Source organism: Camelina sativa, chromosome 6 (genome assembly GCF_030686135.1).
Source record: "Camelina sativa cultivar CO46 ecotype springtype chromosome 6, ASM3068613v1".
In the NCBI taxonomy this organism is placed as follows: domain Eukaryota; kingdom Viridiplantae; phylum Streptophyta; class Magnoliopsida; order Brassicales; family Brassicaceae; genus Camelina; species Camelina sativa.
The window spans coordinates 27836014-27851611 of NC_141885.1; the positions used below are offsets into that span (position 1 = coordinate 27836014).

The 15598-nt window shown below is 37.0% G+C and overlaps 1 protein-coding gene, 2 long non-coding RNA genes and 2 pseudogenes across 6 annotated transcripts; 4 read left to right on the forward strand and 1 right to left on the reverse strand.

The window, feature by feature from the left end:
- Window positions 1-2639: 2639 nt before the first annotated feature.
- On the forward strand, window positions 2640-5903 carry LOC104699475 (V-type proton ATPase catalytic subunit A-like; annotated as a pseudogene). The gene is made up of 17 exons (XR_015560458.1): window positions 2640-2659; window positions 2738-2818; window positions 2997-3014; window positions 3205-3245; window positions 3328-3473; window positions 3779-3808; window positions 3932-3993; window positions 4144-4187; window positions 4308-4342; window positions 4456-4476; window positions 4575-4667; window positions 4769-4870; window positions 4957-5022; window positions 5106-5230; window positions 5357-5463; window positions 5594-5679; window positions 5769-5903. The product of XR_015560458.1 is annotated as a V-type proton ATPase catalytic subunit A-like (transcript).
- A 134-nt stretch (window positions 5904-6037) lies between these two features.
- LOC147943056 (protein ARABIDILLO 1-like) lies at window positions 6038-8411 on the forward strand (annotated as a pseudogene). The gene is made up of 9 exons (XR_015560459.1): window positions 6038-6079; window positions 6184-6474; window positions 6573-6759; window positions 6836-6971; window positions 7056-7150; window positions 7321-7411; window positions 7523-7698; window positions 7781-8013; window positions 8110-8411. The product of XR_015560459.1 is annotated as a protein ARABIDILLO 1-like (transcript).
- LOC109125289 (uncharacterized) lies at window positions 7686-14586 on the reverse strand. 2 transcript variants are annotated; one of them, XM_087455237.1, is made up of 7 exons: window positions 14522-14586; window positions 9459-9522; window positions 9228-9305; window positions 8825-9137; window positions 8647-8700; window positions 8418-8496; window positions 8222-8333 (listed from the first exon to the last, which is right to left on the reverse strand). In XM_087455237.1, exons 4-7 carry the CDS (start codon window positions 9025-9027, stop codon window positions 8313-8315), a joined length of 357 nt encoding a protein of 118 aa, XP_087311363.1. In that variant the 5' UTR covers window positions 9028-9137; window positions 9228-9305; window positions 9459-9522; window positions 14522-14586; the 3' UTR covers window positions 8222-8312. The 2 variants fall into 2 exon arrangements, 1 of the variants encoding a protein (XP_087311363.1); XR_015560090.1 differs by lacking the exon at window positions 14522-14586 and adding an exon at window positions 7686-8114 and having other exon boundaries at window positions 9228-9522.
- LOC104793588 (uncharacterized) lies at window positions 10344-12605 on the forward strand. Its single transcript, XR_015560092.1, has 12 exons — window positions 10344-10423; window positions 10568-10683; window positions 10796-10840; window positions 10933-11023; window positions 11117-11226; window positions 11385-11420; window positions 11540-11600; window positions 11680-11763; window positions 11843-11915; window positions 12071-12139; window positions 12271-12332; window positions 12478-12605. It is a non-coding gene; the product is annotated as an uncharacterized LOC104793588 (long non-coding RNA).
- On the forward strand, window positions 13368-14954 carry LOC147943057 (uncharacterized). The gene is made up of 4 exons (XR_015560091.1): window positions 13368-13500; window positions 13705-13769; window positions 13974-14044; window positions 14203-14954. It is a non-coding gene; the product is annotated as an uncharacterized LOC147943057 (long non-coding RNA).
- Window positions 14955-15598: the final 644 nt, after the last annotated feature.

Below are 15598 nucleotides of genomic sequence, written 5' to 3' on the forward strand. Positions count from 1 at the left end.
TACTTTTTTTTTTTGTTTGTTATGTTGTTTCAGGTTTTTGTTATCGATCAATGATGGCTTTGATGGAAACGCTTCATCTCCTCTCTTCTAACGGCGGAAGAGACCCAACCCAGAGCCTCGGTTTGTTACTTGTTCCCCAATACATGGGTACGGTTTTGTATATGATGATGATTGAATCTTGTTCCTCTTCGATTGTTTCAGGTTGGTTGTGGAATAGCAACGCGGCGGCGGACAAGTTCGACGGCGGAAGAGACCCAACCCAGAGCCGGATTTGTTGTTACACAACACTGGTACGTGTCTCTCTCTCGTTTGGATTTTCACTTTGCTTTTTTGTTTCTTTCTTTCTTGGTTGCTTCGGTTTACTTTTTTTTTTTCTTTTTTTTTTTTTTTTTTTTTTCTGGTTATGTTGTTTCAGGTTTTGGGATGATGCCTTTATTGATCAATGATGGCTTTGACGGAAACGCTTCATCTCCTCTGTTCTATAGTCTTCAGGGGTTTCGTTCTTACTCCTAACACTTCTTCTTCTTCTTCTTCTTCTTTTAAAACTCAGTCTCTGTTTTCTTCTGAACCGATCATTGGGTTTTCACTTGTTTCTTTACTTTCTAGGGTTTGGTTTCTAAACTCATGCTATTAACTTGTTGTTATGATATTTCAGGTTTTGGATGCTTCTCTCTTATAGATAAGAGTAATGACTTTGATGGACACGCTTCTTCTCTCTGCTAACGTCTTCTAGGGTTTTGTTCTTCCTCTTTAACACCACGTCTTTTTACTTGTTTTCTTGTTTTTTTTTTGTTCCTTATGTTTATGTCTTCGTTTTGCAGGTCTTTTTGAAGCAAACCATGATCCAATCATCACGTATCGCTAATCCATGCTATTGTCTTCAAGCCTTCTCACAGGTTCCTTGCTCTAAACTCATCTCTATTTGCTTCTGTATATTATATAAGCTATAACAATAATATCTTCTCTCTTTGATGCAGATCGAGGTGGTGGTCCATGCACTGTGGGATTGCTCTTGTTGAATCTTATCTCCTCGTCTTGGTACGTTTCTTCTAATTGCTACATCTTCTAATGACTTTCTGATATTTGCTATTGTGAGGTATGATTTGTTCAGTTTCCACATTCATATGATCATTCAATGTCTTTTTTTTTTTATTAAAAAAAAGGTATGCAGAAGTCTGAGCTCCTCTGATGTGGTTTAATCATTCAGGTATTGCGTTCCTCTTTCTCTTTCCCTTTTTTTCTCTGTATCTTCCATCGTGCACATATTTCTAGCGTTTGATGATCCTTGTTTGACCTTATTATGTTCAAGTCAAATTACATATCTCTGTTTCTTTGATGCAGATCATCGAGACACCCGAGATTAATGTATTGGAGGGTTTGAAGAGAAGAAAATACATTGTGGAAGTGAATGGTTTGCGTATGATTTCTCCTGTGTCTTATTGTGTTTTTTTTAGATTCTCTTGATGTATTCACATTCAGATCATCATTCGATGACTTTGTTTTTAGGTGGTATGCTTAAGTTTGAGCTCCTCTAATGCACATGGCTGGACATGTGGTTTAATTATTCAGGTTTGCGTTCCTATTTCCCTTTACTAATCTGATGCTTTCCCCTTTAGTAACCTGATGCACAACGCCATGTCTCTTCCCCCTCTTTTCTCTCTGAATCTTTCATGCTGCACATATTTCTAGTGTTTGATCTTATTATTATGTTCATGTGATTTTTGCCTCTTGGATCTGTTATTTTAGATTTTGGGGGATCCTTTGCTCTGTCGGTGATGGTTCTGATGGATCGTTGTCTTCTCTGAGCTACACATCTTAAGGTAGTCTTCTTCCTCTTAATCGATTATTTTTTTCTTTCTGTATAAGTGACATTACATATCTCTGTTTCTTCGATGCAGACCATCGAGATTAATGTGTGTGAGGGTTTGAAGAGAAGAAAGAAACATTGTGAAAGTGAATGGTTTGCGTATGAAGCTAGAACCATACAAGTAGGTTGTGTCTGCTGCTTTGTTTGACATTACAGCTCAGGTTACAGTTTCAGACACTTGTCTCAGTCTCTCTTTTGGTGCAGATCGAGTGATGGCTTTGACTGATCCTTGTCACTCTCATTCAGTGTTGCTCTTCCGGGTTTGGTATCTAAGTTTCTAAATTGAATCGTTCAAGGCTTTTATTATGTTCATGTTATTTTTACTTCTTTGCTATGTTATTTCAGGTATTGGATGATGCTTTGATCGATCATTGATGGCTTTGATGGACTCCTTCTTCTCTGTGCTCTACGTCTTCATGGGTTTTGTTCTTCCTCTTAAGTCTTAATACATCTTTTACTTTTTTCTATATATAAGTGAATTAACATCTCAGTCTCTTTTTTGATGCAGACGAGGAGGCACCTGGATTACTGACTGTGTGGGAGGTTCAAATAGAAAACACTGTGGGAGTTTAACTTTCAGGTTTAACATTATGATTTCTGCTCAGTTTAATACCTTAATATTGGCTATTGTTGATACTCTGTTTCTTGTGTGTTCCCAGATGTTCTTGCCGTGGACACACACATTCAGATGAGAGATGCTCCACAATTTCTTTCCTAGACGAGAGGAGAGTTTGTTTTTAAGCTTTGTCCTTTGATGCAGATCCTCGAGGCAATGGTATCACTGTACAGGAGGTTTGAATTTATAATCCCTAATTATATACTTTGGTTTTGGTTCCCACTAAGTAATTAAGTATATTGTTCGTCTTGCAGGTGGTGTGTTGGAAGTGAATCATGGAGGCTCCTCCCGCTTCTGAATTGTCACACGCTCGCACCTCCTCGGCTCTTCCTACGGTTTGATTATACTTACTTGTCCTTGTGTTGTTGTTTGTAGATTCTGGTTGCTAATGCTGTTATGGTCGCTCTCACTGATTTGTTCTCCCTCCTGATTTTTAACTTTGTTTTTTTTTTCTTTTCTTTCTAGTTACTGATTACTCTGCTGTTTTTGTATTGCTTTGTTGTTTTGATGCAGATCGTCGTCACAGTCCAGGCACTAGGATTTCTTTGTTGAATTGAACTTTTATCTTCTCGTCTAGAATCAGGTAAGGTGCGGTGGTGTGTGACATTATTCTACGGTATGATTTATATAACTTGTCCTTGTGTTTTTGTAGATTCTATGATGATGGATGATACTATGGTCGATATAGCTGATTTGCTTTTTCTTTTCTAATGTCTGTTAGGGTCTCTGCTACTAATTATGATGCACAAGGCTGGTCATGTGGTTTATTTTAGGTACTTCCTCATCTTTCCCGTCTGCTATTTTAAGTTTTGGACTGTGCTTCCTTTCTCCTCTTTTGATGCAGTTCCTCGAGGCACCTGGATTACTCTCTGGGAGTTTAACTTTTTCAGGTTTAACATTATGCTTTCAGCTGTGTTTAACTTTCAGGTTACCTTAATATTGGCTATTGTTGATCCTCTGCTTCTTGTGTTTCCCAGATGTTCTTGCTGTGTACACACAAATTCTTTCCTAGACGAGAGAGAGAGAGAGATGAAGCAAAGCAAACACGAGAGAGTCAATTTGGTACTCTCTCATCTCCCCCCCCCCCCCCCCCCCCCCCACTCTCTCTTTCCCATTCTTCTTCTTCTTCTTGTTTGAAATTCTCACTATCTCTCTTTCTCTTACAGAAACGACGTGTGTAACTAAGGAGATTGTTGTGTCTGCCTCTGACATTATTATTTAGGTATGTATGTTCCAATTTCAAACACTTAGTCTGTGTTTCTATATATGTTCTCTAATTGTGGATTGTACTTCAGATTTTTTTATTCTACAGGATGCAAGCTAAGGTAAGGTTATCGGTGGTGGGATGAGAGAGAGAGGGTATGAATGGATTGCTTTGGGAGGACCTCATTGTTTCCCTTTTTTTGACTCAATATGTGGAAACACACTTATGCTTAATTACATTGCAGCTGGAATTGATGGAGCTAAACGAAGAGATTTGTTCATTGGTCTCCGGAGACCAGCGAGAGAGGTAAAATTTGCTAGTTTGGTGTCTTTCTTGATCTTAAAAAAAATTGTTTTAGGTCTTCTTCAATTTATTTCGGTCACTGTGCTTTTCATGGCTTCTTGAAATTATTTTTAGAATTCAAACGGACTAAGTGATTTTTCTGTACTGATTCAGGTGGGTGAGGCTTAAAAAGCTAGTTTCTCGGGTGATTGACAGTGGTATGATTCCTGCTCTTTATCAAAATTTTAACTCTTTAACTCTGTTGGCATATATATATATATATTCTGTTTTTGCTTGCCCTAATCATTTACTTGGATGTTGTAATGTTTTTTTTACAGGAGCTACTAACAAGCCACAGGAGTTGGATGATGCAGTACTTAATTTAGGAGTTTAGTAAGAACAATATTTGCCCCCAGGACTTTCATATCCAGCAATTACTAAGGAAAGTATCTGATAATATGCATTTGATCACTACATCTTTTTTAGGGGCTTGTCTCGTATTTGATGGTAATCCATTGGAGTCCTACCTATCTGTACCTCTTGTGGAGCTGACATGTATTTGAGGTAAGAGCTGAATCACCCTCTTGATTATGCTTTCTAAATAGATTAACAAGTATTTTGTGCCCTTCTGTCATACATTAATTTTCCAGGCTGCTCGTGCTTTAGCTAATTTGGCTGCTCATGGAGATAGCAACAAGGTACGTGTCACTTAATCTGCGTTTGGCAAGGGAACTTATTTTACACAGTTACTGTGGTATATTGCTGTGTGTTGTTGATTGCGTTCTTTTCCTGCTGTCAGCGTGTTCTTGATGCCCTTGTCCCTTCTGTTCTTGGTGGAACCTGTGTCATTCCTGGTGCTTTTGGCTGTGGGAAAGCTGTTGTCTGCCAGGCACTTTCCAAGGTAAATTGTGACAATCTAGTTTTGTTCCACTTAATTACTGGATATTATGAAATTTTCAAAGCTAATATTTGTTCTTATATACATAGTACTCCAACTCTGATGCTGTTGTGTATGTTGGTTGTGGAGAGAGACGAAATGAAACGGCGGCTGAGGTATATCTCTCTCTCTCTCATTCTGAATCTGCATATGGTTCATACTATTCAGACATTTGATCTGACGGTTTCTCATAAATTAGGCTCTTATGGACTTCCCACAATTGACTATGACGTTGCCTGATGGTCCTGGGGAATCTGTCATAAAACGTACCACACTTGTTACCAAAGATGCCCGTGGCTGCTCTTGAAGCCTCAAATTACGCAGGTAATGTTCAGGAATACAGATTTAATAGTTTTTGATGAAGCCCATTCCCCATCTTTCAGTGGCAAACTTTTTTAATTTACGTTGCTAATATTTTTTGGTTTTGTTTTTTTTTAATGTGAACCCCAGGAATCACAATTGCTGAATCTTTTAGAGATATGGGATACACTGTCAGTACGATGGCAGACTCAACTTCCCGTTGGGCAGAAGCATTGAGAGAAATTTCAAGACGACTGGTAATCATTTGCGTTTCATTGTTGTGTAGGTAATTGGGTCAGTTCATAGCTGCTTCCCTATCTTCTATTTGGTTTTAGATTTGCCGCAGACTCTTATTAGCATTGTTTATGTTTTTCTTTTCTTCTGCAGGTCTTCTGGGCTTTGCACAAAAGCTTGCCCAGAGAAAACATTTTCCCTCTGTTAATTGGTTTCTTTCCTGCTCAATGTATTCAAAGGTATGCTTACATATTCTCACTTTAAACCTGTCTTGATTTACTATCTTGAATTCTTGTATATAAGAAGTTGCTTTATTCTTCTTCTTCAGGCATTGAAATCTTTCTATGCAACACCTCTTTGGCCTTTGTCCTGATGTGGATGAAACCTGGATCGAACTGCTCATAGAAAGATTTCAGGAACTGAGGGAAGACTAACTTGCTCAAAACGCGTTTACACCGTAAGATTTGTTGGCTCCCTTCGTTTTGGTTTAGTTCTCTCTCTTTCTCTCTGAATAGGTTATTTTCACTCTTAAACCTTTTGGTTGGACGAATCTTTGGCAGATATGACAAATTCTGCCCTTTCTACAAGTCCGTGAGGATGATGCGTAACATTATCCATTTCTACAATCTAGCCAACCTGGTAAATAAGATGAGATGATTCATAAATAATCTACTATGCTAAGTGGGGATCTATGTCAATTCATTTGTCTATAATTCCATTAATTTTTTTTCATACACAGGCAGTTGAGAGAGCAGCTGGAATGGACGGTCAAAAGATTACTTCCACAAGGATTGGATGAGTTCAGGTTTAATCAAGGAGCCGCATTGCTGCTTACTTTTAATGCAAAGCTCACAGGAAGATGTCCAAGAGAGATCAGCTACTGGACTTGCAAGTTTCGTAGTTATCGATAATGAGAATGCTAGTATAGACTGTGGAAGAGCTGAAGCAGTTATGAAAGACGGAGGTATCCGTCTTCTTCTAGAACTTGCACAATCATGGCGAGAAGGGCTTAGCTTCAGTCAGAAGCTGCAAAGGTTGCTTTCTTCTGTTTGCCTTGTCATTTTTAATATTGGAATTTTGATACTTTTGACTGGACACACTAACTTTCTTCTTTTTTTTTGTGGCTTTATAGACTATTGCAAATTTGTTGGTAAATGCTAATGTTGCAAAGTCTGTTTCTGAAGAAGGAGGTACCAGAATTCTTGCTGGTTGGCAAAGTCAATGAACGGACTTGTGGCGGAGGAAGCTGCTGGTGGACAAATGTACATGCTCTTGTGATGTTAGATCGGAATTGCAAGTTCGAGGGAGTGCAAGGACAGGTAAATTCCGTTTCATAATTTTACAAAATTTCTTTGTGAGCTGAGTTTGTGGTCTAACTGTGTTCTTATTTTCCAGGCTGCTCGTGCTTTAGCTAATTTGGCTGCTCATGGGGATAGCAATTAGACAAGAAGCTGCTGGTGCGTTATGGAATTTGTTGTTTGATGATAAGAATCGAGAATCTCTCGCTGCAGCTGGTGGCGTTGAAGCTTTGGTATGCTTCCAATTTGTTTAATATGATTACATTGTTCATCTACAACATATAAGGGGAATTAATCACTTTTGTTGATTATTTTAGGTGGTGCTGGCGCAGCCTTGTTCAAATGCTTCGACAGGTCTTCAAGAAAGAGCTGCTGGTGCACTTTGGGGATTATCAGTGTCAGAAGCAAACAGGTGCTAAAAGCATCTGAATCTAAGTTTTATGTGTTGCGTATATAGATTGTCACCTGATTTGTTAAAGATTAATGCAGAAGCATAACAAGGCAAGACCATCTTACTTTAACATGTTACACATGCTGATACTTTTTCTTTTGCTTGCACCAAGTCTTGGCTTTGGTTAGCAGAGAAGTTTTAAAGGAGAGTCTTATCAAGATATTGTTAATGTCATTTGCCTTGATAATGATTCCTGTCTTTGCGATTGGACGTGAAGTTGAGGTTCCACCTCTATTTGCATTGTTCTCAAGTCTTGTGGCTTTGAGCTTAACCATTAGGGATAATCTGATTTAAAAAAAATCCTCAATGTGTTGGTGTTTTTTCTCTCTTCAGGATGTACATGAAACTGTAGCAGGAGCTCTATGGAATTTTGCTTTTAATCCTGGTAATGCACTCCGCATTGTTGAGGAAAGAGGAGTTCCAGCTCTTGTACACCTGTGTTCGTCTTCTGTCTCAGAAATGGCTCGATTCATGGCTGCATTGGCTTTGGCATACATTTTTGATGGAAGGTATACTTATATATAACCCAGCTAATAAACATTCCATACAGTTTCTGATATGTTTTCGATCTGAATTATCAATCTGCAATAGGATGGATGATGAATACACTCTGATGATAGGAACATTTTAATCAGAGGGCACATCGAAAAGCATTAGCTTAGATGGGCCAAGAACGACGGCTCTTAAACACATTGAAGCTTTTGTTAAAACTTTCATGGATCCTCAAATCTTTGCAGCTGCTCCTGTTTTATCTACTCCTAGTATGTTGGCACAAGTGACAGATAGAGCTCGCATACAGAAGCTGGGCAGCACCTGAGATGCAGGTTAATATCTTTGCTTCTCTATACCTTTATCGTGGTGTTTTCTTGTATTTGATCAAGAACTGATATGAAATTTTGAATATATTGCTCTCTTGGCAGTGAGGCTGAAATTGGAAGATTTGTAACAATGTTACGTAATCCTAATTCGACAGTCGAAGCTTCAATGTTAATATGTGATAACAAACATTGTGCTACGTTAACGTTTGCGTACCTGCAGCAGCTTCTTGTCCAGCTAGTCATGGCAACAACAACTAGTAACACTTCTGTTGGATTCAGAAATTTTCTCACTGTCTTTTAGATCGTCAATCATGCCTTTTATCTATCTGTCACAAAGAGTCAATTTCATGAATAAAGCTGCAGTAGATTTATAATATATACAACAATGACTTTGAAAGACGAAAGATTACCTGAAGCCTTCCTGAAGTAACCATGTAGTGTAGAGTGAACAAACATATGAATGTTGTAGAAATTTCCATATTTCCACCCCTGCAATTGCAAAAAAAAAATAAACAACAACAACATGTAATAATTATCATCATGGGATGGACCAAGCAAACAAGCAACACAACTTAACAAAATGATAAGTAGGTAACGATAGACGTGAAACCAACAACAAAGACCAAAACGCATTAGTACCTGTTAGCAAAACCGGCAAGAAACATCTCGGGGTAACTCTTCTTCTCCAGCCACCTAATTAATTTAGCAAAGTGTAGATCAGACACCTCTCCTCCAGCCATCAAAGTGAAACAACTATGAAAACAAAAAAAAAATGATCACAGGTTAACAAATCCCGTGAGAAAGCTTGAAGACGTACCCAGGAGAAGATATTGCAATGATCCGATCATAATTATTAGCTTCTAAAACACCTGCAAGACGAAGAAGAACAAAGCATTGTAAGGAACCAAAACAAAAAAAAAACAGAGAGTAAATAAAAGAAGTGTTGAGAGGAAGAACAAAACCCTTGAAGACTTTAGCATAGAAAAGAAGCGAAGCGAGTCCTCGTCTCCTCTTGAACATAATAAAAATATTCAGTTTACAAACCAAACCTTAGAAGAGTAACATGAATTCGAGTGACAACTATTAGTCAAAGCCATCATTGAGCCATTGTAGGATCCTTCTCCTTACACCTAAACCAACAAAAAAAAAAATCAACAAGTAAATCACATGTAATTAGGAAAAACAGAGAGTAAAAGAAGAGTTAAGAGGAAGAACAAAACCTTAGCACAGAGAAGAAGCAAAGCATGTCCTTGTCTCTTTGAGACATCACCCTCATCGATAAATGCATCAACCATAACCTGAAATAACAAAGCAACAAGTAAATAACGTGAACGATTTCATTATGAAAAAAGCAACTTAATGCAATAGAAAAAAAAAAACGTTAGGAAACAAAAAAAAACAGCAGACGACGGGAGGGGGGGGGGGGGGGGGGTGAGAATTATAAACCAAACCGTAGGAGGAGTGAGAATTCAGAAGCCAAGGGAGCGGATCATCATAGATTCGCTTCCAAAAGGCCTGCAGGAAGAACAAAACAAAAATAAGTTTGAGACTCGTGAAGACGAATGATAATAACAGAGCGACACCTGAACATAATAATTAAAAAGCTACAGATGCAATTAAGAGAGACGACCAAACCCTAGAAAATTTGACAAGTAGGAACAAGCGATGAATGATCGAGTTGAAACTCATAGAGTTATGGACCCGTCGGGATTAGAAGAATACCACACCATCTTCCTTTTCAAGTAACGAAGGAGAACCAATTAAAAACGAAAAAACAAAAAAAAAAGATGGAAGATGAGAGATGTGAGATGTGATTAGAAGTAGTGGAGCGGATCATATTTATAGAGTATGTAAATGTCGGTCATGATTTAACCGTTAGATTCATTAATCTAGGGGTTTCCTTTTCTTTTTAAAATTTTCCTTTTTTCCTTCTCCTATTAGTCTTTTATTTTTATTTTAGGTTTAAAAACTGGCTAAAAAAACACACATAAACGTTGTATAAAAAGAAAAAAAATTGTCGAAAAAAATAAAGAAATAAATTGGAAAATAGAAAATTTATCAAAAGGAAAGTTTGTAAAAAAAATCTAACAAACAAAAGAAAAAAGAGATTTTGCGGAAAAAAGAAAAGGAAATTGCGAGCTGGACTTGGTAGGTTTAAATGCTGATGACCGTTAAAACATGAATGCTTTAGATCTCAACCGTGTAAAAGAAAAAAAAAGTGATGACAAAAAAAACTAAGAAAAGGAAATATTGCCAGCTGGACAAAATAGTCAAACTTGGTTTGACTACCGACTTAATCTTAGTCGTTAAAACATGAATAGAATTAGATCTCGACCGTCTATAAATATAATAACGCTCTCTCTCAATCACATCTTCCTCACTATTTTTTTTCTTCTTCTTCGTTCCTCTCTGTAGTGTAAGTCTCTCTGCAAGCTCTCTCGTTTCTTCTAGTTTCCTAGTTTCTGATGTTTTTATTTGAATCTATCTAATTTGATTTTCACTTGCTTATTTTTTTCTTTCTAGGGTTTGGTTTCTAATTTGTTGTTCTGTTCTTTTTCAGGTTTTGGATGATGCTTTTATCAATCGATCATGAAGGCTCTGATGGAAACGCTTCTTATATGTGTTACGCCTTCAGGGGTTTTATTCCTCTGACTCTATAGTACAGCATCTTCACTCGTTCGTTTCGTTCTTCTAAACTAGTCTCTCATGTTTTTCTTTGAATCGATCATTGGGTTTTCTAGGGTTTGGTTTCTAACTTGATGTTCTGTATTCTTTTTTCTCTTTTCAGGTTTTGATGATGATGATGGCTTTGATGGACACGAACTAGTCTCTGGTGTCTTTCTTTGAATCGATACAGTTGCTTTTTTTTTTTTTTTTTTTTTCTAGGGTTTGGTTTATAACTTGTTGTTCTGTTTTTATTTTCAGGTTTTGGATTATTTCAGGTATTGGATGATGCTTTGATCGATCAGTGATGGCTTTGATGGACACGCTTCTTCTGTGTGCTACGTCTTAATGGGTTTTGTTCTTCCTCTTAAGTCTTAATACATCTTTTACATTTTTTTTCTATTTATAAGTGAATTTTAACATCTCAGTCTCTCTTTTGATGCAGATCGAGGAGGCACTTGGATTACTGACTGTGTGGGAGGTTCAAATAGAAAACATTGTGGGAGTTTAACTTTGAGGTTTAACATTCTGATTTCTGCTCAGTTTAACTTTCAGGTTACCTTAATATTGGCTATTATTGATACTCTGTTTCTTGTGATAGATGCTCCACATATTCTTTCCTAGACGAGAGTTTGTTTTTAAGATTTGTCCTTTGTAACTTGTTTTTTGTTGGTACGCTTAAAACTGACAATATATCTCTCTCTTGGATGCAGATCGTGGATATCTTCTCGTCTATCATCTGTTTAGAGGTAAGGTTACATCTTCTTCTTATTTCCCCATAATGACTTTAAGAGATTTGCTATTGTGGTGATGTATATATGATTTGTTCTCATGCATGTGTCTTATTTTGTTTTTGTTTTTGTTGCAGTATATGGAAAAACACTTGTGCTGAATTATTGTAGCTGAGCACTTGGGCGTTTAACTTTCAAGTTTAACATTATGATCTCTGCTGAGTTTAATACCGTAATATTGGCTATTTTTGATACTCTGTTTCTTGTGTGCTCCCAGATGTTCTTGCCGTGTACACACACATTCAGATGAGAGATGCTCCACAAATTCTTTCCTCGAGGCAATGGTATTACTGTACAGGAGGTTTGAGTTTATAATCCCTAATTATATATTTTGGTTTTGGTTCCCACTAAGTAATTAAGTTTATTGTTCTGTCTTGCAGGTGGTGTGTTGGAAGTGAATCATGGAGGCTCCACCCGTTTCTGAACTGTCACACCTCCTCGGCTCTTCCTACGGTTTGATTTTACTTACTTGTCCTTGTGTTGTTGTTTGTAGATTCTTGTTGCTGATGCTATTATGATCGCTCTCACTGATTTGTTCTCCCTCCTGATTTTTTACTTTGGTTTTTTACTTTTCTTTGTTTTTGTATTGCTTTGTTGTTTTGATGCAGATCGTCGTCACAGTCCAGGCACTAGGATTGCTTTATTGAATTGAAATTTATCTTCTCGTCTAGAATCAGGTAAGGTGCGGTGGTGTGTGACATTCTTCTACGATATGATTTATAATAACTTGTCCTTGTGTTGTTGTAGATTCTATGATGATGGATGATGCTATGGTCGATATCGCTGATTTGCTTCTTTGGCTTATTAGGGTCTCTGCTACTAAGTATGGGCTCCTCTGATGCACAAGACTGGTCATGTGGTTTATTTCAGGTACTTCCTCCTCTTTCCCTTTTGTATATGTCTGCTATTTTAAGTTTTGGATTGTGCCACATCAGGGACTTTTCAAACATGAATTGGGAGTTTCAAAGAGAAAACACATTGTGTAATTTACATGTCAGTATCTCTTTTGATGCAGATCCTCGAGGCACCTGGATTACTCTGTGGGAGTTTAACTTTTTCAGTTTAACATTATGCTCTCTGTTGTGTTTAACTTTTAGGTTACCTTAATATTGGCTATTGTTGATCCTCTACTTCTTGTGTTTCCCAGATGTTCTTGATGTGTACACACACATTCAGATGAGCTATGCTCCACAAATTCTTTCCTAGATAAGTAATTGTTCTTAAAATTTGTCCTTTTTAACTTGTTTAATTTTGTTGGTACGCTTAAAACTGAAATTTGTATCTCCCTCTTGGATGCAGTTCGTGGATATCTTCTCTCGTCTATCATCTGTTTAAAGGTAAGGTTACATCTTCTTCTTTTCTCCCCGAGTGACTTTCAGAGATTTGCTATTGTTGGTGATGATTTGTTCTCATGTGTGTTCTTATTTTGTTTTCCAGATTCTTTTTTTTGTTGTTGCAGTATATGGAAAAACACTTATGCTGGATTATTGTAGCTGGACTTGATGGAGATGTGATCAGGTTTCCTTCTCCTTATCTCTGTTATGGTTACCTCTGTATTTCATGGAGATGTTATCAGGTTTTCTTCTCCTAATGACTTATGCTTAATTATTGCAGCTGTACTTGATGGAGCTAAACAAGCTTTGTTGGAGATGGTTATATTACCGGCAAAACGAAGAGATTTGTTCACTGGTATCCGGAGACCAGAGAGAGGTAAAATTTGCAAGTTTGGTTTCTTCTTGATCTTATGCAGTGCCATCCTTGGTAAAAAAAAAATCATTTCAAATATGCTTCTCTTTGACTTCAAAATGGGTGTATGCTTTTTCTGTCGCTATGCTTTATGGCTTCTTGAAATTATTTATACTATTCAAACAGACTAAGTGATTTTGCTGTACTGATTCAGGTAGGTGAGGGTGAATAGCTAGTTTCTCTGGTGAATAGCTAGTTTCTCTGGTGATTGTCATTGGGCTTGTCTCGTGTTTGATGCTAATCCATTTGGGTGATCTGATCTATGTGTTAACCAGGGGGAACAATCCATCCGGTTAGATGGCTTCAGATGCAAGTTTTGTTGTATATTTCCTGTGTGATCATCTAGTTTTAATTTGCGTCTCAAGCTCATTTCAACTAACCTTCTTCATATGCAAGTTTGATTATTTTTTTGTGGTTCTTGTCACAGGTAATTTGAACTTGTTTCACTTAACATATATGAGAAATTTTTATAATTAACTCTTATTGTTTGATGCAGTCTGCAGATGCTATGATGCTATGATGCCAAATTAAATTACTCCCCGCTGCAGGGTTTGTTCTCAGGTCAGACCTCTATTTCAATTATTATTATGCCAAAAACTATTGATATGACCTCCTGATGATTATAATGTATAATGTATGTCCAATGTTTTTGTATTCTGCTGTAAACTCAGACCTTAATTTCGGTCCTTAATAAAGTCATTGGAAGGAAAAAAAAAAAATGACCTCCTGATGATTTTGTCCTTGTTTTTTGCATTGTCTCTGTAGGTGATGAACTTGATTGATTGGGGATGTTAAAGGCTATAACTAAATGGTACACGACATGATTGACTTAGCAGGTGAGTTCTAACTCTGTATTTTATCTATGCAAGCTAGATCCAAATGCTTACTTCAGTTGATATTTGAGTTTGGTGTATGCATAGTAGTATTATTACACTGTCTGTTTGAATGATTCGTTTGTGATTTGTGATATTGTCTTTTGTTCCATTGGATTCAGGTGCTATTTGGGTCTGGAGCTTCAAGACTAAACGTTTTTCTGATGGTGTGATCTATGTTCAGTTGCAAGATAGTGCAATGTGTTCCGTGTACAGCCTACAGGTAGCATTTCGTTTCGTGTGGGTCAAACAAACCTTGGTGGTGAAACCCTAATCCGCAGCAAGATTATAAGATTTGATCGGAGGAGGGAAGCATCTCGTTTCGTGTGTGACAACAGTTACTGTTTTTCAAAACCATAAAATATCTCTCTCTCTACGGATTAGAGAGAACCGGATAAAACCGGGTTGTTGGTTATCGAACTAAACGAGAGAGACACGTACCGGTGGTTGGGATATAATTACCAAACCGGGGCTTTGGGTTGGTCTCTTCCGCCGCCGCCGCGTTGCTAAACCACAACGGAAACAATTAAAAGAAGAAAACAACAAGATTCATCATCATATATATAAGTGTCAATTGGGCTGTCCACTGTCCAATGGGTGTGTTCATATGGGCGTTTCTATATATGGGCTATATTTGGACGGGCTATAATGGACAGTAGTCCATTTGGACAATGGTCCAAAATATGCTCATGTCCATTTGGACATGCCCATTGGACAATGTTTTTTATTTTTGTTGTTTTTACTATAAACTCTAAGCTTTATTTTTGTTGTTTTTTTTTATAAAATCTGGATTTTATTTGGTTGTTTTATCTTATAAAATCTGGATTTTATTTGGTTGTTTTATCTTATAAAATCTGGATTTTATTTGGTTGTTTTATTTTATAAAATCTGAATTTTATTTGGTTGTTTTCTCTTATAAAATCTGAATTTTATTTGATTATTTTCTTTTATAAAATCTGAATTTTATTTGATTGTTTTCTCTTATAAAATCTGACAATAACACAAGAAATGCAAAGTATGAAAACAAATCAGAGTTTTGGTCAAAAATTGGGAAGAGAAGAATTAAATCAGATCTTAATTTCTCCTGTTATACATAAACGGTAAGAAACATAAACAAAACCAAGGGAAAAAAAAAAAAAAAACTTCGCTGTTTTTAAAAGATAACATTATTCTTCTTTTCTCATACGCTTATAAATGGGAAAGCGTCTGGTTCATGATACAAATGTTCTCGGTTAGAAAAACCCATTGAAAGCGAAACATATTAAACTTATGAACGGGAACTGGTCTGGTGTGTGAAACCTGCTTCTGGATTGTCTATTCAAAGTGCCTCGGTTTAATGCCTTGGTTCAAAAGTTAAACCCCATTGGAAGCTAATCTTTATAAGCTTGGGGATGTGAAAGAGTGTGGTGCATGATATACCTTGATCCTAGATTCTCTATTAGAATGCCTTGGTTAAAAAAGTACAACCCCGTTGGAAGCTAATCTTAATAAGCTTGGGAATGGGAAAGAGTGTGGTGC